The 24,080-nt window shown below is 45.3% G+C and overlaps 2 protein-coding genes across 3 annotated transcripts; both read right to left on the bottom strand.

The window, feature by feature from the left end:
* Positions 1–20: 20 nt before the first annotated feature.
* Positions 21–7,990, bottom strand: LOC114855250 (solute carrier family 45 member 3). Of its 2 annotated transcripts, XM_029150244.3 has the most exons (7): positions 7,784–7,990; positions 7,343–7,584; positions 6,355–6,467; positions 5,291–5,760; positions 4,938–5,203; positions 2,840–3,061; positions 21–1,580 (listed from the first exon to the last, which is right to left on the bottom strand). In XM_029150244.3, exons 1-7 carry the CDS (start codon positions 7,935–7,937, stop codon positions 1,437–1,439), a joined length of 1,611 nt encoding a protein of 536 aa, XP_029006077.1. In that variant the 5' UTR covers positions 7,938–7,990; the 3' UTR covers positions 21–1,436. The 2 variants fall into 2 exon arrangements, with proteins under 2 accessions (XP_029006077.1, XP_055364823.1); XM_055508848.1 differs by lacking the exon at positions 21–1,580 and having other exon boundaries at positions 2,919–5,203.
* A 4,360-nt stretch (positions 7,991–12,350) lies between these two features.
* nucks1a (nuclear casein kinase and cyclin-dependent kinase substrate 1a) lies at positions 12,351–22,703 on the bottom strand. Its single transcript, XM_029151267.3, has 8 exons — positions 22,404–22,703; positions 19,454–19,503; positions 19,102–19,192; positions 17,312–17,358; positions 17,044–17,196; positions 15,316–15,465; positions 15,016–15,171; positions 12,351–14,878 (listed from the first exon to the last, which is right to left on the bottom strand). The coding sequence occupies exons 1-8, from the start codon at positions 22,418–22,420 to the stop codon at positions 14,622–14,624; spliced, it is 921 nt and encodes a 306-aa protein (XP_029007100.1). The 5' UTR covers positions 22,421–22,703; the 3' UTR covers positions 12,351–14,621.
* Positions 22,704–24,080: the final 1,377 nt, after the last annotated feature.

Below are 24,080 nucleotides of genomic sequence, written 5' to 3'. Positions count from 1 at the left end.
GACAGCAGGTAGACGTAAAGTTACAAACAGGTTCCTCATTTCTTTTATTGATGTATTTCAACTACATTTCAATTACACTTGATTTTTTGGCACATAATATAAGATAAATGGCACATGAAGAAGGGGCAACTTCTATTTTAGGTAGTTTAACCTCAGGCTTAGGTCTGCTGCAGGTCAGACTAGAGCTTTTAGGCTCAAGTACATTCAATCAAGTGATGCCAGAATATTAGTGAGAAGAAAAACCTTCCAGTTGCAGGACAATGCTTAGTTCAGTACAGAGAAAAACATCAAGGCAACGCCAACACAGCCTTAAACTCAACATACATTAAGAAAACTTAAAAAGGCTGCAGTGAAAGATCAGTGCTGTAATAAATCATGCCCTGGTTCTTCCATATCAGTACAACAAACTTCTTGGTGTGTCCCACTGTTGTTTACACAGCGTTCATGGTGAGCTTTGAGGTGTCCAAAGCTGCTGTGGTCTGGTGCTTGACATGCTGCTGTGGTGCAAAGCGGCCCCCTGGTGGTTCAACAGGCACAAGCTGGCAGACTCCCAGTGCTCAATCACCACAGCAACACAGGTGGAACATGGTTCAAGCAGTGAATGAGACAATGCATGTTACAAGGCTTTCCTGATGCTATTCTTATTGCTCTTTCACTGTTTACGTGTCTGTATAAATATTGCACAGGTTGCCATTTTATTCCTTCATGAAAGATTAAAGTGTACGTTGCATAACAACTAGTTTAGTGGCACAGTGGAGGCCTAGTCCCTGTAAAATACGCAGTCCTGCCTGAGATGTGACACTATACAGACACGTTGGGACGGACACAGAGGAGAACACAGAGCACAGAGCGTTGCCTGGAGAACACAGATGTAGACGATGCAGGAGAAACCGAATTAATTCAAATTGATGCCAGCGGTTGAACAATGGTGGAGTAGAGCTTGTTTAAAAATGCTGTACAGGACACTGAATCACAGTGGAACCATTCACCTACAATCAACAAACATCTGACAGAATTTTTATTTTAAAAATATCTTCTTCTTAGTGTTTTAGCTTTGCTTAATTACAGTCTCCCAGTGTAAGTGATCCTGCAGAAGCCAAACAGAGCCTGTCACGATTCCTGTGTGGTTTCCTAGCAACAGTACACAGCAGGATATTGCTCCCCGCCACTATATACTGTAGGAAACCAGGATCACACTGCCTACTATAAATAAACTGCAATAAATTGCTCTGACTGAGGTGAATGTATGCTCATTTGACATGGTGTCTATTTCTTCAATAAGCATTTTCACATACTGCTCTTATGAGCAGTATGTGAAAATGCAGACCCCCTGAAGAAGGCGGTTCCTCCTTCAGACCACATGGCTCAGGACGCACTGCCACCGTGCTAACGTGCTGGAATCATCTGCATTCACGCTGCTTCGTGGGTAGACGGGCTCAGCGGTTTAAGTCAGTGTGACTGTAGATGATTCTGGTGGAGAAGAGAAATGCCAGAACACTGAAGCAGCAGGCGGAGGCCATGTAAGCCCTCACACTGTTGGCCAGCTGGACCACTGAGCCCAGGCACAAAGCAGGCAGCACCTGTGGGAGACACAGAAATCCACTTGAAATGTGTGATCATGATCGGTTATACAGTATAAACGCAACACCTGAAACACACTTATGCAATACAGCCCCAAACATCTGAACATCACTGCGGCTCTACATGCAACCGGTGGACCTGAAATGAACCAAGATGTCCAGGTTTAACTCAGACCTAAGATCAGATCAAACCCTGAAGCACGTGTGAACAAACCGATGACAGCTGTGTCAGTTCCCACACAGGAACAAGGTCATGGTTTGGGGTTCGTGGGGATTGGATAAGTTGAGTGAGTGTGTGGGGACTGGTGATAGTGATTTTGTCACTATCAGAGGACGATGATGATTGTGCTCAGCCAAGGCCACACCACATCCAACCCCCAGGCAGAGAAAACATCAGGCTGCTGATGATTCAACACTGGCTCAGAACCGATGCCAACACACCCTCCAATGGGAGGACTAGTCCCTGGGATCCAGTCTGCACAGCCACGGCCTGCAAGGATCCCACAAGCGGCATCCTCCTGCATCCTGAGGGGAACCTGGGAGTGCGGCGCTCGCACTGATGAAGCAGAGCTGGAGGGAGACCTTCCAGACAGTGTGACATGCAGAAGGCAGGACCTGCGCGGCCTCTGGACCCACAGCCCCACACCCCAGCAACAGCAGGGAGTGACAAGCATGGGTGTGGAAGTAGAATGAGGAGAACAACTGCAGGCTGATGGTTGAGTTCCTCCCTTTTCCCTCGGTGTCACCTGGGGCATCAGGCAGCACAGTGAGAGCTGCCTCCCTCCTGTCACACATACACATGCTTACACACACGTACCATGCAGCTGTGCACAGCGGCTTGAATCCAGTCCAGGAACCAAGGAAAACTATGGGTGGGTATAACTAGGAGCTTTAAGACAATCACTACTGTTACAGACGCCGGCTTATACAGTAAGAGCCTACTAAGTATTAGTAGAGGCCACGCAGGTTTTATTGTAACTGCTCCAACACCCAGACAGAGGTACAGCTGCGATACGTCACAGTCACCTGCCCGTTGTTCTGACACAATCTGTGACATAACTACAGACAAAAACCTGACATCCTCCTCAGTTCAGCGATGGACTTTATCTCTTTTAAGTGTGAAGTAAAGCTGGAACTGTCAGATCTATGGATGCATGTGTACAGCAATAAACCAGTCACTGCAAACAGCCCTTCTTCCATATAACATGTCATGCGGTTGATTCCTCGTGCATTTGGATCAGGACCAGCTTCATAATTACCTCTGAGATCAGGTAGGCGCTCTCCAGTATGGCCATGTCATAGCACATGCCTCTCTGGCCGTCGGCTGCAGCCACAAGCAGCGACACGTGGGGCGCTCCGTCAGGGACGTCCTCGGACGGCTTCTCGCCCTCCGAGTGGCCGGCGGAATGAGCCCTGGCTGCCTCTGGCTTGCTGTTGTGCCTCAGCAAATAAGATATGGAGTTGGATGTAGTGAAATACACCTGAAGGAGAGAAGGGTGAGAAATTAGCATCGTCAAGGCTGTAAGGCAGCTCATCGTACGGCCACGGCTCCGTGTGGCTGTGCTTTGACTGAAGAAAAGAAAGACAAAATGCTAACACTGGCTTATTATTATTAATAATAATAATAATAATTATTAATAATAATAATTATTATTATTATTATTTCTCTCATGCATTTATGATCCAACATCAGAAATGTAGGACTTTAAATCCCAGGTTGTTGTGGAACCTGGGATGCACAGTTTAAGTGCAAGTGTGGGCAGCTTTACTTTAGTTTGTTCTTTTATTTTGAAAGGTTAGTTTTCATTTTGTTTCATGCTTGCTTTGAGTCTCTTTGTTTATTCTCTCAATTCAGCTCTGTGCTTTCGCTGAAGACTTACTGCCCAGAGGTTCTCATGAGCTGAGCTTACTTCTTCAAGCCTATGTGCATGATTGTGATGATCAATGCCTCTGTTCACTCACTCAGTTCTGGATTAAGGATTTTGTATGTACTTTAATTGTTGAACTGTGTCTCGTACTAGTCTTCTGGACTGAGGTTCGCTCTTCCTGGACTCTTCACATCCATCTGTACTTATCCACAATTACCCCGACCTAACAAGGGCAGCAACCACCTACTGTAGGATTTTAACATCATTCTCCTCCTCCCTGTCACACAGGCCTTTCTCTATGTGAAATATGATAAACATAACATCACATAGTAAAACTTAAAGATTCCCAGACAAAAAACAGCCAGAAATGATACCTGCCATGTTTTTGTTCTGTAATGGGTTTCAGTATTTGTTTGTTTTGGGTTTTTTTTTTGCGTGTGTGTGAGGTCCAACTCAGTCCTAGGTGACGACCCGGACAAAGACCACTTAACAACATCCCCTATGAACTGTGCAAAAAAAGGACAGCCTCCACCCTATGTGAGCGCCTCATGTGGACCCACCACCCACAGGTGGACCCATAGGAGGCCGGTGCAAAGCATAATGGGCAGCATTCCAAGGCGGGAGCCTCGGCGACACAATCTCTGCACAACCAATCAGGCTATTGGGACATGCAATGTCACGTCACTGAGTGGAAAGGAGCCTGAGCTTGTGCAGGAGGTTGAGCGGTACCAACTAGAAATAGTTGGGCTCACCTCCATGCACAGCCAGGGCTCTGGAACCAAACTCTGTCAGAAGGGCTGGACTCTCGGGAGTTGCCCGTGGTGAGAGGTGGTGGGCCGGTGTGGGCTTGCTCATAGCTCCACAGCTCAGCCGTCATGTGTCCGAGTTTTCCCGGGTAGATGAGAGGGTTGCTTCCCAGTGTCTTCGGGTCGTTACGGTAGTGTGGAGTACCATGGAGTATCATGACCGAAAAGACAAGAGCTTCTTCCACAGGGTGGCTGGGCGCTCCCTTAGAGATAAGGTGAGGAGCTCTATTACCCTGGAGGAGCTTGGAGTTGAGTCGCTGCTCCTCCACTTCGAGAGGAGCCAGTTGAGGAGGCTCGGGCATCTGGTTTGGATGCCTCCTGGACGCCTCCCTGGGGAGGTGTTCCGGGCATGTCCCACCGGTAGGAGGCCCAGAGGAAGACCCAGGACACACTGGAGAGAATACGTCTCTGTGGCCTGGGAACCTTGGGGTCCCACTGGAAGAGCTGGAGGAAGTGTCCAGTGAGAGGGAAGTCTGAAACTCTCTGCTCAGACTGCTGCCCCGCAACCCGGCCCCGGATAAGCGGATGAAAATGGATGGATGGATGGATGGATGGATGGATGGATGGATGGATGGATGGATGGATGGATGGATGGATGGATGGATGGATGGATGGATGGATGGATGGATGGATGGATGGATGCACTCATCAAAGGTGTGTGGTTTGGTGCTGGTACGACTTACCTGTTTGTTGGAGTGATACTGACACAGGAGTGTGTAGGGCAGGACGTGAAGCACGCAAACTGTGTATCCTGTCAAAGCTGCCATGACGGTGACCGTCACCACGCTGTGAGAGACAGTCATAACTGCAGTGGTGACCACCAGCAGAGCTCCGCTGCTGAAAAACACCACCCTGGGCCCCAGACGAGCAACCAGGCCGTCCATCAGCACGGAGCACAGCACCGACACCATAAACTGCAGGAAGAGGGTCAAGCTGCCCATACGCACCCCTGGAAGGAAGAACACGCATGAGTCACCAGCATGTGGTGCACTGCAGTAATGTGGAGGGGACAGAGCCAAAGCAGCACTTACCCTACCTTCATCAAACTGCTTCCTTTCCTCGGACTCCGGCTCTGCGCTCGGCACACCCTGGTACAGTCCCTCCCCCATAAAGTCAGCAAAGAAGAATATGACGCTCATCAGCGCCATCCAGTTGCACAAATCTGCCACAAACAGCCTCCACATGACCGTGGGCACTTGCACACATGCTGCATATACACGGGACACCGTGGACCTCAACGCCGACACACACTGGTTCAGCGCGACCCAGACGCTCCGAGGCTGCAGCTGGAGCCAGTGAGGGCAGCATCCGCTGCTGCCGCTCTTTAGACGCCTGTCAACAGCAGCCTCCCGCCCCCCCGCGGCTCCTGCTTCCTCTGGGATGAAGGCAGTGGTGAGGAGGCAGCTGAGGAAGATGACGGTGAGCAGGGCGTAGATGAAGGCCTCCTGCCCTCCCAGGTACGCGGCCACGGGTATGTTTCTCCAGTCCACGGCAGGAAGCAAGAACCTGGGTTCACACACGTAAACACACATGTAACCCACGTCTTAACACTGTGGCCAGGGGTCAGGGTCAGAGCTGGATATTCTCCCAGTGGAGCCAAATGGTGGAAAGTGTGCTGAGATGTTAATGCCCCCGTTGAAGCAGACGCTGCAGACAGCTACTTATCACTAAATTCTTTGTTCTTTACATGTAACTAAGCAGATGGATGAAGCTGGACAATAAAGCGTAATGTGGACCCACAGCAAGATGTCAAATGGCAGCTGAAAGCGTCACAACGTCACACAACACAGGCTTCAGTCCTGTTTGTTCAGTGATGAATAATTACAGAATTGTCCTGGCATGTTAGGATTTACCTCAGAACATGACGCCAAAAATAAACACTGAATGACCTGCTACTGTCTAATTTTGATCCAGAAGGCACCACAGCGCCCCCCCCCCCCCCCCCCCCCCCCCCCCCACACACACACACACACACACACACACAGTATGTACAGTAACACACGACAGAACCTGTGGCCGGCACCTCTCAGCGTTTTGTGAAAGTGGTGCACAGTGAATATTGGATGAAGCCTAATGTGGCCACGGATGCAGGGGTCTTACCCCAGGCAGCCCCCCAGGCTGACCATCATGGAATACACCGAGAACGCCCTGCTGTTCTCCTCTTGCTCAGGGAACAGGTCAGACAGCAGGGCCACCAGCAGCGTGAGGCAGGCCTGAGGAAGCAGAGCACCTGTTAGCGCCACAAGCTAAACATTTATAATACACGACTGGTCGAGAAATGAAACCAATGTACAGTGAAAACACATGAGTGTTTGGTTGGTTTATGAATGTAAAATGAGTGATGCTGCAAAACTAGTGAGGCTTTGGAGGGGGTGAACCCAACCAGCTCCTCATTCTCGGTCCTGTCTGTGCAGCTACTATGAGTGTTAGCAGCTGTTAGCCGCTGGCTGACATGTCATTTTTCTTTATAACTGCAGCAGAGATGGAGAGTTTGTTGAGTAGTGTTGGTGCTTTAATTCAACCAGTTGTATAATTGTGGTTCCTCCTAGATTCAAATTAAAACGTCAAATATTATTTATTGGGCACAATTAGTTAAAGACACATCCATCCATTTTCTGCCACTACAGGGGGGCCATTCACCATTCACACCTACAGACAATGTACAGTAGCCAATTAACCTAACTGCATGTTCTTGGCCCATGGAAGCTGGAGAACCCAGAGAGAACCCAACACAGGGAGAACTTGCAAACTCCCCAGAGAAAGGCACCCAGGCCACCGCGGGAATCAAACCCATAACCTTCTTGCTGTGAAGCAACAGTGCTACCCACTGCCCCACCACCATCCATCCATCCATCCATCCATCCATCCATCCATCCATCCATCCATCATCCATCCATCCATCCATCCATCCATCCATCCATCCATCCATCCATCCATCCATCCATCCATCCATCCATCCATCATCCATCCATCATCCATTCATCCATCCATCCATCCATCCATCCATCCATCCATCCATCCATCATCCATCATCCATCCATCATCCATCATCCATCCATCCATCCATCCATCCATCCATGAAACTCACCTGCCCACAGAAGTTCAGCAGGCTCACAGCTGTAGCCTGCATGGCAGCTTCCAGCCAGTGATGGTGTTGTGGGGACATCAGCACAGCCAGGCGTCGGGCCTGGGGCATGATTTGCAGGCCTAACAAGATCCCCAGGCTCAGCATCCAGATGAAGGGGCGCCGTCGACCGAAGCGGCTTTGGTGTGAATCACTGGCTGATCCGATCATGGGTATGAAGATCATGCCCAGAACTGGAGCCAACGCTGGAAGACAGGTGGTGAAGAATGGTTCCTTGGGTGAGAACCAGCAGAGTGAGAGCTGCTTATGCATGTGAGACTTTACAGGTCCCTTTGCTGGTTTGGTTCACACTTATTGGGCTTATCATACTCACTGCACCTACACCATGAACGGCTGTTTGAAGCTCTGCATAAGATGTTGTTTCTACGTGTCTCTAGGACTCACCAAGCACCATAGTCATGTAGCGCTTCTCCATGCCGGCCTGCAGCAGCAGAGGGGGGATGTAGACGGTCACCGCGGACATGCACGCCTCCAGTCCACACGGTAACGTGTTCACCAGCAGAAACTTCCACATGCTGCCGTGCAAAAGATCTGTCATCTTTACTGTGTAATGTTGGTAACTTTGTGTCCAGGCAGAGACGTAACAGCACGTTTGCTGTTGACTCTGCGCAGTCCTGAGGTGGAAACGCAGCAGCTTAAAACCAGCTGGCAACAAAAGGCTTCTCCCGTCTTTATTTCCTCTAATTTAGATTGCTGTCATCATTCAGTGTCTTTCTGCAGGGATAGGGGTTGGCTGGACATCTTCATCAGACAGCAGGGGTCTCATCATGCGTAGAAATAAAGTCCCCAGAGAAGAAGCACGACCTGAGACCAGAAACAAGCACATTGAAAGCAGTAATGTATAACTGTCAGCTGCTTATCTCAAGGCTGGGGATGAAAACAGCATGTGGATCTTAAAGCATTTCCAAGGCATTGAAATTATGGACTGGGTTTTTTCTGAGCATTTAATGCTTGACTGGATCAGATCAGAGTTATTTAGTGGACGAGACGTGTAAAGCGTCTAAAGAAGCTGCATCAGGTCCCTCTGGTTGGTAATGATAATAAAGTAGAGCATGGCTTCTCCTTCACAGCCAGGCGTTAATTAAACACACACACACACACACGCACGCACACACACACACACACACACACACACACACACACACACACACACACACACACACACACACACACACACACACACACACACACACACACACACACACACACACACACACACACACGTACACACACACACACACACACCACCCTGTTGCTTTAGTGCATCATGGCCTGTGTAGTTTGTCATGAGGATCCATAAGCAAAGATGTTAATGACTGCATCTGATATGTGTTTGGTCCAAAATGCCCACCTGACATGATGGACCAGTGGAACCAGTAGAACCAGAGGAACCAGTGGAACCAGTGGAGGCCTCTGTCCTCATTTACACTGGATATTACTGCTATACGCACTGCACAGTATTTGCATAATGAAACACACTCCTGGGCTCCTACACCTGCAGTCATGTGATAACGTGGAAGGACAGGCAGCAGGAATCAGCTGTGATGGACGTCGGCTCCTCTGGGTTTCTGCCTCTTAAAATCATTTCCACTGCTTTGGCTTCTAGCGTTGGTTTATTGAGCAGGTCAACTCTCCAGCTGTAAAAAGGTTTGTTCAGCATCATCTTGGCCGCGTCATCTAAGAGCCTTAGCTGTTCAGTGCAGTGACCAAACCCTGAATGAGCGGAGTCATGTTGTAGAGTAACTGTTCTTCTCATCCACACTATGCTCAGCTACTTCCTAGCGCCTCCGAAGCTTGTTACCCTTAATGGAAACAGATTTCACTCACTGCTCACACAGCAGTTGTGATACTCACCTTTAAAGCTCAACGCTGGCGTGTGCAGGAATGAATCCTGGTGACTGATGATTCTGATGACAATAGAGACAAAGCCAGGCAGGTCAGGTCCAAACAGTACCTGACAGAGCTGTTGGACCTCCTTCCTCCTATTGTCCTATTCTGTCCTACTGGTTGATCCTGAAAGATGTTTTGTTTGCTCCATCTGAACTCTTACACACTGTGTCAGTCAACACAACCGGAGGAGGATTTCCTGGCGCATCCACGCTAGCACAGTTTAACAACTGGAATTACAGCAGGACTTCAGGCCCTGAATGATCTTTAAACCAGTCCTTTCAAATCCCTTAGTATTGATGAATCTTCCCCATATTTAACACATCGCACAAGTTCCGCTTCTGACACTTCACACTAGCTCCACCGGCACCACTTCGCTCCATTGCTGCCTATTGCTCCCACAGGAGATGGGCTACAATGCAGAAGATAATTGCCACAATGTTGGATTGATAAAGTTCAATTGTTAGTATAAAGTTCAAATATTACTGTTGTGAAGCCCCCCCTGAGTGACCGACTGATCTGAGCTACACTGTGTGTATTAGATAAAGTCCTACCTACTGGAACATCTCGTTGGTTTGCGTCCGTCACTGTCTCCCGTCTTACAGTGCTCTAAGCTGCTGGTTCTGCTGCAGACAGCCTTCAAGGTGCAGTGCAAGAGAATGTGTGTTAACTCGCATCCTGATTGGCTGGAGCAGACCTGGAGGCCACGCATCCAGCAAATCTCCATGTCTTATGTAAATGGACGGGGTGTGTCTGACCCGTCACCACAGTCACCTGGAGAACGCATGTATATGTTACCTGAGGACATACAGACAGAGACTGATGTGAAATGTAAAGCACTGATCCAAAGTCTGTTGATGGTCGTTGGGCCAAATGGTGACAACTGACAGGAACACAGGATTTGTCTCTGAGCTGAGGTGAAGCTGAGCTAAACACACAATAAACTAAACACACAATAAACGCTCTTTTTTGAGCGTTTATTGTGTGTTTAGTATTTAAGAGGAGGAGAAAAGAGTCTTATTCTCTGACTTGTCAAGATGCAGAATTATGTGTGTTGACAGAGACAACGCAACCTGAAGCCTGGAGCCTGAAGGGAGGATTAGTGAGTTGGGTTCCAATAAAGAGTGCTCATAAATATGGAACAAAAGACATTTTAAAGATTAATGCAATACTTTAACTTTTCCATGGTTCACTCTAATTTGACTTGTAATTAAAATAAAGTAAATAAAAAAATAATACTGAGGCTTTTATCAATTTCAGTTTGATTAGTACGTCCTGTATCTTTATACGTCATAAATAATACATTAATATATTTAAGGGTAAATACCTGAAGGCCTGTGTGGAGCGCAGCACAGCGGAGCAGGACATAGCTCATCCAAGTTTATTGGACCTTGAATAATTCATTTTCTGAAAGCCAAGAGGACTTAATGAGCAGTAATTAAACCTGTGTTTGACCAGGGCGGTGGGAGCCTGGAGTCAAGCCTGTTCATTGCCTTTATGAGAGATCAACAGACAAATAAACCAATATTTGTCATGCATAACATACAATACATTATACTTTGGCAGTTTAAAGTCGGAAACTAACTAATAATTATTATTACAAAGTCAGAATTTGTCACAGATATTAGTAAAATATATTTCTGTCCTGTTGGAGAAAGTGAGTGTGAGCAAGAACTAGCATAACTAACATCTGTAAGCACATACATAGAAACAAGCTGCACTAAGTTGGAGGTCCCTCTTAGCAAAGGCCTAATGCTCCTGGCACAGTGTGGCACTGTACATAATAATAAAGCATATATCGGCTGTGAACAACAGGGTTTTAAATAAAAGCCACTTCATAAACTTCTCTCTCCCGAAGAGAAACATGGAGTTATAGTCATAGATTTTATGAAGAATCGTAATAATGTAAGAATTGTTTTTTAAAGACAAGGTAACTTTAAGACTGCATATTCTGCAAACACATGGTTTACTTTTAAAGAAGTAAAAACGATGTGGGTGCAATAACATCTATTATAAAAGGACAAATACAGTATTTAGAGGTGAAGCCTGTAAATACTGATGAAACCAGTAGTATCCATTCACCAGGTCACATGGCATAAAAAAGGCTTGTTGGCATATTGTTAATAATATTTGTAGGTATATGTGAGTATACAAGTAACAAAGGGATGTGTGGAGCAGGTCAGAGGCAGTTCTTACATATTTTAGCACAACGTCCAGCTATAAGCTCTAAGACAAATAACCGTTAGTTCCACAAACACAACGGTACACTTTGTGTGTTTGCTGTTTTTGGAGGAGCTGCCCTGAGGTGCAGCCCTCAGACTCTGGCAGCAGAATGACGCCAACTGAGCTCTGGAGGTCAGCGTGAGAATCCAGTGTCCTGAACCAGTAGACACAGGCTCCTTGTGTTACCTGCTGGGTACCACGGCTCTGGCTGTGGGCCATCACCATGGAGACGGACACAGGTCTATCCACTCTGCTGGGACCAAGCTATTGGTGGTGAACACTACAGAAGCGTTACCGTCGGTCACCTGGTGTCTGGACAGTGTTCTGGTCGTCTGAGCTGCTCTGTGTATTCTATGGGGACACACACGTCGCCTCTCCTCATTCTAAAGCGTTTTAAATTCAAATTTACCTTCAAATTAATTTAAGCATTTTTGGTTCCTACATTCTGGATTTATTCTGAAGTTAAATAGATTCTCCTGCAAAAAATGCACCACAGCGTTTAGAGTCACTCTGTGCCTCCTTTGACTGAACCCAACTGATTCTGACAGTTCTGTCCACCTGTTCACAGTAAAACCACCTTATTTATCTACATGTGGCATGAAGCTCACATTAACCAGGAGGAATGATCTTAATCAATATGTTAATTAGGATGAAATTAAGTCATTTCATCTACTGCACAGCTAACGAGGATTGGATTAGATGGGTCATATTCAACACAGCCTGGTAAAATCTGGATTAAACACTAGTGAATGGTAAAAACCCACAGTAATTCCATGGGCTCCTCCACTGCCACCCGTGCACCACAGAGCGCAACGTCACAAAACAAGTAGTTAAATCCATATAAAAAGTAGGTTGCCTTTATTAGAAGCTGGGAAATCAAAACATTATCAACATTGTCGTTAATACTTGTTTTTGTAAGACCACAATATTTCCAATACCAGCATCATCATCGCTTCGCACTTTTTCCACAACATGCAAAAAGATTCAAGAGTTCAGCGTTCCTTTGCCTCGCTGCTGACAAAAGCTTCTTCACTTGGTCTCCTGTAGGAATCACATCTCGGCTTACATTTACATTGCCAGTACAACTAAGGTAGATAGAAAAGAAACATCAAAACAATACAACAGAAACCTCAGAATAGATGCAAGTGGAGAAATTCACAGCCTTATGCCATGTGCCTCCTGTGGGATGATGGGCAGGAACCTCACTCAAGCCCTCAGCGCTGAGAACTACTGCGACAGAGCTGGAACAGCTGCACATCAGTAGAAACAAACTTTAGTCTCTCATTGTATCCAATTGTATTAAAAGGACTTTGAGGATTAGGTTCCAATTGAAAACCTGAATGTAGAAAAACACAATAACCTGCAATAATTACATTGTAAAACAATTGATGTGCTTCAGAACCACCACTAGGTTCTGTCCTGTTCACAATCAGGACTGGTTTCTATTGCAGCCTTGGGACGAATCTGAATGAATTCCTCCTGATTAGCATCTAATCTAATAAATCTAATAAATGGAGTTTTCTTCCCAAGATTACAATACGTTAACTTTCTTTTTTAAACTTTGACATCAAATACTACTCCTCTGAAAAAAGGACAATCTAACAAGTGCTGCACCTGATCTCCGAGTCACTAGTTTGGAGATTGTTTATGGCTTTGGATGGCCTGCTGATCGCACACGTTTTGGGTTGGTTCGAAACTTAGTTTGTCGATTGTAGCACAGACCAAAAACATGAGGACAAATTACATTCTCAGGGCTCCAGTGATCTCATAGCCACTACAGAAAACCTACTGAAAATTAAGGCATTAACAGACAAATGAATGCCGGATACACACCAAGCGGCTCGCTACTGCAGAGCCTCAGTAGCAGAGAAATTTAGATGTGTCTGCTTGCGAGATGCGAACGTGGGAAACGAAGAGCTCCAAGAAACAAATGAACACGGATACACACAGTAACCATCAAGCAGATGTGACTGGGAAAACGAAAGGACAGCAGTAAATGACGGAGGGACGGCTGGTCCAACCACTGAGCAGAACAGATTGGATAGGGTCAACGTTTTTCTTTAAAATCAAGATACATTTTTATTTCTTTTCTTAAAAAACAAACATTACAAAAAAAATCTGAATAGAGAATTAGAACAATGAACCAACAGGAGAAAAAACATTCATTTCTTTAACTCTGGAAAAAAAAAAAACTTTTTGCATTTCTTAAAAATAAAAAGATTTCTGGGTGCCTGGCACAAGGGCTTGAACACTTAAAAGATGCTGTATCCATGCAAAGGGGATGGGGCGTCTACAGTATGTAGCCCAACATACAACAGAACCGTCTTCACACAGGCTGAGGAAAGGAAAGCCCCACAAGCACACAAATGTCAAACGAACACATGCTGGCTCCAGACATGATGGTAGTGTCAGCGAACACACCGCTCCGCCACACCTCTAATTGTTGGATCTATGAAGCAGCTACTACAAATGAAACACTCATCAAATAATGCTTCTCCTCCTCCCCCACACACACAGCTACACAAATGTTCAGGGCACTGAGTCTGAATGAAGCCGGTGAACCTAAACACCAGGAAGAAGTTTCTTCAATGGCCAGAAACAGTTTGAAAGGTAAAAAACACACTATGGAAACTAATGCAGCACTGTTAAAATAGGCTCCTGGTTAAAAGCACAGAGAACCAGAACAAGGGTTAAAGCATCAGTGTCTTGACCTAATGTCATTTTTTAAGCACAGCACTAGCTACCGATGCTGGCGAGCCAGGAACAGCAATGTCCGCGCACAGAAAACCCCAAGGCAGGAAAAAGTCAACAAGTGGTTGGCCCACCAACGCTAAGCTCCATGAAAAGGTCTGCACGCGTTGACAGGGGAGAAAGCGTGTTGCAAGAAAAACTAACTCTGAATGTGCTTGACTGCGTGTATTAGTCGTAGTTGGAAGGGGGCGCAAAAGAGGAGAAAGCATGCAGAGTACAAACCATTGAGCCAGGCTGCCAAGGGGAACAGAAAAAAAAACAAACTCTAAATGCAAAGCAACAAAACAAAATCAGTGGAGAGAGAACGAGAGAGAGAGAGAGAGACAGACATGGACGATGGTCGTCAAACTGGTTCCATCTTCTAGTCTTCTCCAGACGGTGCCTCCTCTTCTGAGCCGTCTTCCTCCTCCTCCTCCTCCTCTTCCTCCTCTCCTCCAGCAGCCTCCTTTGTCGTTTTGGGGGCAGGGGAGGTCTCTTTCTTCTCTACCTCCTCCTCTTCCTCCTCCAGGGGGCTCTCTGGGTCCTCCTCATCCTCCTCCTCCTCTTTGGGTGAGCTCTTCTCCAAAGCCTTGGTGCTGGGGCGCCCCTTGCCCTTTCCCTTCATTGGGCTGGGGGTCACTAGTGGGTGGGTGGAGACACAGATTAAAATCAAGTCAGACCGGTTTATTCTACTTTACTTTTATGCCGTTGAGCATCCTTAAATTTACCAGATGCCCCAAACAGATAGAGGAGGCACCAACAATGAGCAGCCTCACCTGTGGCCTTTAGTCTGGGCTTGGGGCTTTTCTTCTCTTTCTTCTCCGGCCGCCCCCGTCGAATCACCTTCTTGCTTCCCCTCTTCTTGGATTGACCGTAGTCACTGTCATCATCGTCCTCCACCATGAAGTCTTCGTCGCTGCCAGACTCGTCAGCTGCACAAACAAAAAGAGAGCCTAAGAATTCTTGAGGACGCAGCCTCACGGAAGGAGGCAGGTCCAAACACACCGTTGGGTGGCTTGGTGTCTCGCGGTTCTGTGCTTATATTCGCCAGAGCAGGTAAAAGCATCTGTACGTACGGTCCATGTAGGATTCCTCCGGGTCTTCCTGCTCCTCGTCCTCGCTGCCTCCATCTCCCAGGAGGATCTCCCTCTGTTTGGACACAGCCTTGGAGGCTGCCTGGCGCACTGTACGCTTTCGACTCACCTCCCTCTCGTCATCACTGTCATCTACGCAACAAGACACATAGCGCTCAGCAGTGATTCATCACATGACAAGTAAAGGTTTCATCAAGTTACAGCTGTTGGTTTGACGCTCCACAACCATTTGTACCAACTAGCTGCAAAACTACCAAGCCAATGAAGCTCTGTCCTTGTATTTCAGGCAAACAGCTTGTAAAATGTATCACTGAAGCCGTTCAGACTGAGGAGTTCCACACCTTCACAGGCAGCTCCTCTAACCATGACAAACCAACAGAACTGCATAGACTGATATAGATTAAATGGTTGTTAATGCTGTTGATGCTGGTAGCAGCTGTTGTAGCTACAATCCTCTGGTTGATGTTCAGAAGTTAACTTTTTCCTTTTAAAGGCTGCTCCAACTCAGGCACAGTTTTAATGATTCAAAACTACCGCTAACCAATAAATCACTTCAAGATGTGAAGTCTGAATATATCTGAAACCATCTCACCAACAACACTGGTGGTAACACGTTAATGTACTAACATCAACTTTAACAGTGTTTTTTATTAGATAATAAAACAGGATGACAACTGAATCAATGTGTGACCTGCCAAAACATCCTGGAGTCTCTGAATGAATCACGGTTTCAATAACATCTGGCAGCAGAGAACAGACTAAAGTAAATGCATTCCTTCTAACTACCGCAAAAAAAGAGGATATGGACACATAAAATATCAATACATGACAAGTAAAGCCCTCTCCTATGAAGACCAACTGTCATGCAGCTGTAACCAAGCCCAGGTAGGCCCCTCATATTAGTTCCTTACAGTCCAATAAACAAAGTGTACAAGTCACCACATGAGATTTAAACACACAGTACAGAGATACAGGTCCACGTGTAGGCAACCTCCTCAAAATAACAATCCACAGAAAGCCATTTACCTCATTTATAACCACTTCAGTAAATTAGTATATATAATGACAACATTACATTAGCATTGCATTACATTCTGTATAGACCATAGCTAAAATTTTAGCAAACATGTCTAACCTCAGAGTTGGGGTGTTACTGATCCAGTTTTTTTGTTTGGTGATAACACCTTTTTCCCCTGATCAGCATCTGATGCTCAGACACAATCTGCTTCTGCTGATGTCTGACAGGGAACAGTTTTCAGCTGCAGTGTTAATAACCTGTCTGCACGCGATGAGCATATAGTCGTCACTCGACATGCTGCCTTGTCAATTCTTTGTTTTAACCTGTGCAGCCATTACACACTTGGCCATTTCATTAAACAGTAATACACCCACCTAGTGGCGTAATAAGGTACTGCAGCAGAACAAGGCACATTAAAAATCCTACCCACTAGCTTTTCACCTCGGGGTTAATCCAGTAATCTATTAATGACCGACCAACAACAACATCTCAACATGGAGGTATTATAGTCTGCATGTCGCTCTTAATAAGAAAGTGACCCTTACACAGCTTGTGAGTCTGTGTGCTGTCTCTTGATCTAATGATTTTAAAACTCTGGAACTGCTTGATGGTTCACAATGTTGGCTTCATTTACATTGTTTAAATAAAATTAGGTCCGGTCAGTGTGTAGAACGACAGAGACGAGTCATTACCTGCAGCTCGTTTTCTCTTCGGCCCCCTTTTGGCTGGTTTCTCCACCTTGGCTTTCTTTCCCTTTTTCCCTCTTTTTTCTTCATAATCGCTTCCTCCGTCTTCATCCTCTTCCTCTCCAAAATCGTTGTCTTCTTCATCACTGCCAAAATCATCTGGAACAGTGATAAAAAGGTCACAGAGGGCCAACTCTCCAGCATTCAGTCTCCAGTCATCACATTCCAGCTGGTGCCAGGCCTCTCACCGAAATCAGAGAACCGAGGGACTTACCTGCGGAATCGTTTTTGGATTTAGAGAGCTTGTCGTCAGAGTCCTCACTGGAAGAAAAAACAAAACAAAAAGGAAGATACAGTGAGAATGACTTTCCCCCTTTAGTAGTACTTCTCCCTCTGCTTTTCTCGTTGGTTTTCTCACCCCGACTAGTCCCCCCTGAGCCTGGTTCTGCTGGGCGTTCTTTCCACTTTGTCTAGTGCTGCTCAGTGGCCTTTGTTGCTATTTTATATATAGTTGCATTAGTTCCTTTGTAAGGACTTAAACCTTACAATGTAAAATACCTTGGTTGTAAATTGTTTAAAGTAAATGAAATTTACAGGGTTTAAACCACATGACCCTCACACGTGCATGTGATGGTAAGACAAGATTACACTAGCACCATTGACTTTTTTTTTTTTTTTTTACCAAGAAACATCATAAAAATCATGCCTACAAATCTGTGTTGAAGTGCAGCTGTAGCTAAGACATGGCTGTTAGCTGCTAACACCCTGAGTCTGGCTTTTACTATTTATTACTTCTCTCAGTTGTTGTCACACATTTTCTGTGGCCATTTGAAAGAGTGCAAACACCTCTGCATTTAGACAGGCCCAGATGACACTTTGTACAAGCTGTTAAGTTTCGAGCATAGACAATAAAGTCCGTTTAATGGCCCTTTGAGGTCCTAAGGCACACTTAAAGAATAAAGAGAGAAATAAAGAAAATGAGGCATCATAGGTCATTTACTGGTTTTGATGTACTTTATAAGCTGCTATGCGATGCTGGTTTTTGGCATCCTCACTCCCTTGAAGAGGCAGCACGACACAAGTCCCTCCCATGGTGAATCAAATGCAGCTTGTCTCCCTCCCCCACAATCTTCTCCAGCTGAGTGTCTCTCTCTCCTCTGGCTCACCCACCATCCCCGCTGTGCTGACACACTGCTACAGCTTACCTGGCTGTCTCCAGTCCAAACCATCAAACCCCATTTTCACCATCTCTCAAACAGTCTAACCGGCTCCTCTTTGGAAACTACAGACGTGGACAAAATTGTTGGTACCCTTCGATCAATGAAAGAAAAACCCACAATGGTCACAGAAATAACTTTAATCTGACAAAAGTAATAATAAATAAAAATTCTATAAATGTATAAATGCAACAACACGGTCTTAGCACTCAGAGTAAAGACCTAGCCTTAATTATTTTAATTCTACCTTTAACATGCTTGTCTATAATTTTCTTTCTGATCTCTTGAAACAACTCTTTCCTTTGCTTCCTCTGGTCCATGTTGAGTGTGGTACACACCATATCACCAAACAACACAGTGACTACCTGGAGCCATATATATAGGCCCACTAACTGATTACAAGGTTGTACACACCTGTGATGCTAATTAGTGGACACACCTTGAATTAACATGTCCCTTTGGTCACATTTTTTTCAGTGTTTTCTAGGGGTACCATCATTTTTGTCCATGCCTGTTTCATGAGTTTATTTTTTAAGATAATTCTGTTGAAGCATGGTTGAACAACAATGTCTGACTTTCATTGGTTAACATTTATAGAATTTTTATTTATTATTACTTTTGTCAGATTAAAGTTATTTCTGTGACCATTGTGAGTTTTTCTTTCATTGATCAAAGGGTACCAACAATTTTGTCCACGTCTGTATATATCGAAGTGTCACTTCATTTACATGGTACCGGACTGAATTTGTCTTTATGACAACATGATTATTCTAGTTTTAAATAACTGAGTAGAGACATATATGTTTGGGTAGCTGTCTACCACTGCCAGTCATAGCAGAGGTCTCACCTGTCATCCTGTGAGTTCTTTGAGCGCTTGTGCTTGGGCTCCCGAGGGGCTGTGTGCACCTTCTTGGGCTTGTCATCACCATACTCCTCATCTAGAGAGCAGAGAAAAAATTTCAGTATTTTTATGAGTGAATTCAAACACATTTCTATTACCCCACAAAATTTCCTTTAAGCAGAAAAAGGTCTGTGCTCTAATGGGTCCCTAAACAACAGCTAGCAACCCAGAGCTGTAATGTTTTAAGATGGACTCATCATGATACACCTTGTCATTTAACATTTAATGTTACTTAGAAAACAGACACATTGCATATGGACTATTGTTACCACATATAGTCCAACCTAAAAGTTCATACCTGCATCGTCAGACTCATTGAATTGTGAATAGTTCACCACTTTCCTGTTCCTGTTTAAAGAAAGACAAAACAAGGTACACACTGCATTAGATATCTTAACGAACAAGAAAGTGACTTCATTGTCTACACATCCTTTCAGCTTGTCCTCATAAGGAAGGAACGCGTGCCAGCCCTAGCCAGCGCGGTAGACCCTGGACAGACCACTCCACCACGTGGCCCCGTACAGACAAAACAGCTTTTTGTGTCAAGCTATTTAGCAACATGTCATTATGACTTGGTTGTATCATGTGGACTGAGGCCAAAGACCGACGCTGAACTGGACACTGGTGAACCTTCTACAGTTTCTGTAACTAATTTGGTAAAGTGTCTAAAGGAAGCCTCGGGTGACGGCAGCTGTATTTCAGGTAACAAGCGCCTCTAGAAAGAGTGAAAGAGTGAAAAAATCTTAGGTGGGTTAGCGTGAACGGCACAGACAAAAACATTATAAAAGTCTTCCACAGCAAAGTAAATATAACTTAAAATAAGACGAAATTAATTAAATACACACCCTGCTGTGTTGTGATTACGCATTAACTGCATGTTTGTAGATCCTAAGCACGTTAAATACTATTGGAGCAGTGTGGCTGCTGTAACTTGAGTGGTGCCATAAACCTTTACAACTGCTTAGCTTACAACAACAGATGTGTGCGCGCGCACACACATCTTAGACATTAGAAGCAATAGCCAGCGACATGCCCACCATGCTTTCTACATGCATCTCAGGAATCAATCAGCTCCACTCTAGCGTGAGTCGTACGGATAAAAGTTGTTACGACATCTTTCTAGGAACTTGTGTATTGTGTGCAGTTTTCCCATATAATGATGTGACATGATGTGGCATGCCAACCACAAACATCAAGTACATGCAGTCTGTTCTGTGATGCCATGTTCCTAATGATGCTGATTTTCTACAGTAATATATCAGCATAAGAATCCATTAAAGCTTCACCTAATTAGATTGTTTTCTACTACGGATTAGCCTTGTGCTACTCACTAAATTAACTCATCATATTTGAAAGCATTACAAAATAGTGACTCTTAGTAGCTTCTTTACATTTGTTGTTTGACAATTTGACATAATTTAAGTATGCCATCATGAAAGACAGATAAATGAAATATGAAATCAGTATAAAAGCTGCTAGACATTAAGGTATTTAATAATACAAGTACAATAATTTCCCAGCTTCAAGGCCAAATACTGAGCTCCTTGTTTCTTCATACCATGGCTCACATGAAGCTGTGCATCTCCACACATTTTTACAAGCCCAGGGGACTTCTACATCCTGATTGCTCAACCGATTCAAGCTTTTGGAAACATCACAGAAAATAATGTTACGTGATTAGCACAATGCTGATGAATAGCACAAGCTTTTTATAAAACCTTCAGTCTCCAAACTGTTGTTCTGTTGCTAAATATGCATTACTAAAAACATCTGCCAGGGTCCTAAGTTTGTTTATTAATCGTGAACACAATTAACTGTGACGCTGATTGTTCTATTAACTTATTACTTAGATTTTGCAGAGCAAAATGATAGTAAATGGCAAACAGCTAAAATACTAAAAAGCAGTAAAGTGATTGATTTTGGCTTAGGACTGAAAAGCCTGAAATCTGTAATAACACAATGGCTGCTCCAAACATGATACAAACAGCTACTGTTGAATGTGGAGAGATAATTAAACAGTGACACCAAGAACTGCACTGTTTGGGGGAAAACAAAGACACAGCACCACTCTGGTTTAAGTAAATGTGGTGATGTTAATGCGTGCATAGGAATTTATCGATCTAATATTACTAATTGCCATTGGTCCACATACTGACAGTGCAGCGCAAGACAGATCTGATCAGACGCATTGAACCTTAGACACAGGCAGATGATTTGCTGTGTGTCCATAACTTCTGTGACGTTATAGCGAGGCTGATGATGCAAAGCGTCGCACCTCTGACCTACATACCTGAAGGACCACAGCAATAATACACTCACAATATCAACACATTGACGTCTGATCACATTGTTCACACCCTATTTCATGTGGTCACTACAGAGTCGTCTGATATGAAAACATTGCAGAAAGCAACCTTCATCAATATACGAAAGACGTAACAACGCGAGAGTTCGACGGACTTTACGTCGGCTAAGACAAACGCCTTTAAATGGCGATAAAGGGCGTTTAACGCGAGTTCGAACGGCCTCGTGTGTCGGCGTCCCGGCCGGGATCGTGCGGGAGGGGGTGTGGTGACTTTGTGTCCGCCTTCCTCTGACATCAACCAGCGCTTAATTTACTGTCCGCACACAAAATTTAGCTCCGCTGCCCAACGACCACGTTGCCCTCGCTTAAAACACAATTTCTGTCATTGTGTGAAGCTCAAAATGCAATGAAATGCGACGCAATGGCGCCTCCGGCACGGCGTGCGCGGTCTGCGCGGCAACGAGATCCAATCCCGAGGCCGACCACCGTCGCCTCCGGTCGGCTTCTCCTTCGGTGGGGGGTATTAGCGCGGTGCAGCTGCCTGGATGAATGGGTAGCCATATTTATATCTCACACGGAGAGGGAAACGTTAGCAGGCCCGGCCGAAGTGAGCCGTAAAACGCCGCTGCTTCATTCGCACTGACTCGTTTTCCGCTTGGCCTACATAGCAGCCAACAATGGGCATCATAGAGCCGTGTAGAAGCGTGCTAGACACGACGCGGCGGCGGGAGACATGGCGAGCGGTCCACGCCGCTGGGATCCATGTTAGAAGAGGGGACACACGCGCGCGCGCACACACACTCCCATTATTTTTTCATGAAATCAACAAATTCCCAGCTCATAAAACACAACATGGTCGAGGCGTGCACGTTATCTGCGAAGCCTGCCAACACGGTGTCGTTATTAATTTAAGCAGCGCCCAGGACGCATTTAGGACACCTACCTCACGGGTCTTGACATTTTGCAGGAATACTGTAGAGGTTAAGGTTGCAAGAAAAGGGAGAAGAAAAAGCACGGGGAAAAGAAATATAGATTCCCGCTCTGCAAAACACCGAGGGGAGGGAGGTTGACGCACAACTCCACCGTCTGAGCTAGGGCGTAAAAATAAAAAATACGGCGGCGACTTCTCCTCCAAACGCAAATATTCTTAATTTTTGTATCCTCAGCTACTCAAAATGGTGAATAAAACAAACTGAAACTGCAGCCTGTGTGCAACCAAACGCCACGGCCTTCAGGGGAGGGACCTCTGCGTTAAGCACCGCCCCAACGTACACATCAGACAAGCAGCGCTGCGCTCCGCCGCTGCCATTGGTCGGTTTGAACGACGAGTAGCCTCCTAATAGGACACGTTGGCTACCACTCAAATCCCTCTTACCAATACATTTACCCGCCTCCGTTAGCAGGCTCGGTAGAGCCTCAGTGTTAAGAAAACAAAAAGAGGCCCTTAGCTCGGATGCAAACATTCAGTAAGGCTCCTACAGGACCATAAAGCCACGCTGCAATTCCGCCTCACAGCGTGTACACGCCTCAAGCATGTGCAGCGGCAGAATAGAACGTGTCCCAGTAAACTGATCAGATTGACAGTGCTAATGCTGATACTGAGACTGGGCTTCTTCTGTTTCACCTGGCAGCCTGCTGCAGCAGCACATGCATCCAGAGCAACACAGCTGCAAGCCTCTAAGCAGCAAAGCAGACCAGTTCCTCTAGCATGCACGGAAGGCGCTTCTCTATTAGTCATACCTGCTGCTTCACAATATATACAGTGTCCCAGGCCACGTGTGGGAGCTGATCCTTTCAATGCTTTGGGTATGAATCAGTTGTTTGGCTGTTAGATTAGTGTCTACCTGTGGTTTGCTGCATGACCATGAAAAAACAGAGTGCATCTAAACTCAGTTCTATAAAAGATCCTCATCTCAATCAAGCTTTTGCTGTTTACTAACATGTAACATGACAAAACAAAGCCCAGTGATTCCACCAGGCCTTGATAAAGGTGATTCTGTGAAAACAAAGGCTTTAAAATCCACTTCATGGCGTCAGAGGTTCACTTATATAAAACTGCTGGAAACACATATCGAGGAGATACAGTTGATCCTGAACAGTGGCTTTTTAGTGCATGTAGGTTGTTATCTATTTATATGATAAGATTTTATCACCCACAATTATCATAAGCATTTAAAGTGCTCATTAAAATCATAAAACCTTGATGTTGACTTTACACAGATTATAACCCTATGATAAATGCAGTGGATCAGCAACATACTTTACCACCTGGGGCAGACGTTCAATATATTACTGTTTGTCTTTCTGTGGTGACATATGTCACATTCATTAAAGGTGGGAATTCCAGGTGAGTCTTGAGGCTTGTGAAGTAACCTCTGTTTCATCCACTTGTCAGTTTTAGTAGGTTCTGTCAAATTTAGAATGTGAGTTTTTCCCGTCAGGCTGTGTGCGTTTGCCTCAGTGTTAGAAATGATTTAAATTCTGATGAGATGATGAGAGACTGCATCTTCTGTAACAAAATGTTAAAATTCATGCCTTGCCTCCGCTGTCTCTCTTCCGGTTTTTCTGTGTCTCTTGTGCTTCTTCCACATCACCCCAACGTCTGTCTCTGTTCAAGGAT

The sequence above is a fragment of the Betta splendens genome, chromosome 5 (assembly GCF_900634795.4).
Source record: "Betta splendens chromosome 5, fBetSpl5.4, whole genome shotgun sequence".
Lineage (NCBI taxonomy): Eukaryota > Metazoa > Chordata > Actinopteri > Anabantiformes > Osphronemidae > Betta > Betta splendens.
The sequence above is the reverse complement of the archived record's forward strand: the minus strand, read 5'-3'. Positions and strand labels throughout refer to the sequence as shown.

Coding starts and splice junctions, on each gene's coding strand:
- LOC114855250 (XM_055508848.1), bottom strand. CDS start 7,937: ATGACAGATCTTTTGCACGGCAGCATGTGGAAGTTTCTGCTGGTGAAC. Junction 6,468..7,342: donor TGCTGAACTTCTGTGGGCAG/GTGAGTTTCATG, acceptor CTGCTTCCTCAG/GCCTGCCTCACGCTGCTGGT. Junction 5,761..6,354: donor AGCCTGGGGGGCTGCCTGGG/GTAAGACCCCTG, acceptor GTGTGAACCCAG/GTTCTTGCTTCCTGCCGTGG.
- nucks1a (XM_029151267.3), bottom strand. Junction 19,193..19,453: donor CAATGAGTCTGACGATGCAG/GTATGAACTTTT, acceptor TCTGCTCTCTAG/ATGAGGAGTATGGTGATGAC. Junction 14,879..15,015: donor GCCCAGACTAAAGGCCACAG/GTGAGGCTGCTC, acceptor CCCACCCACTAG/TGACCCCCAGCCCAATGAAG.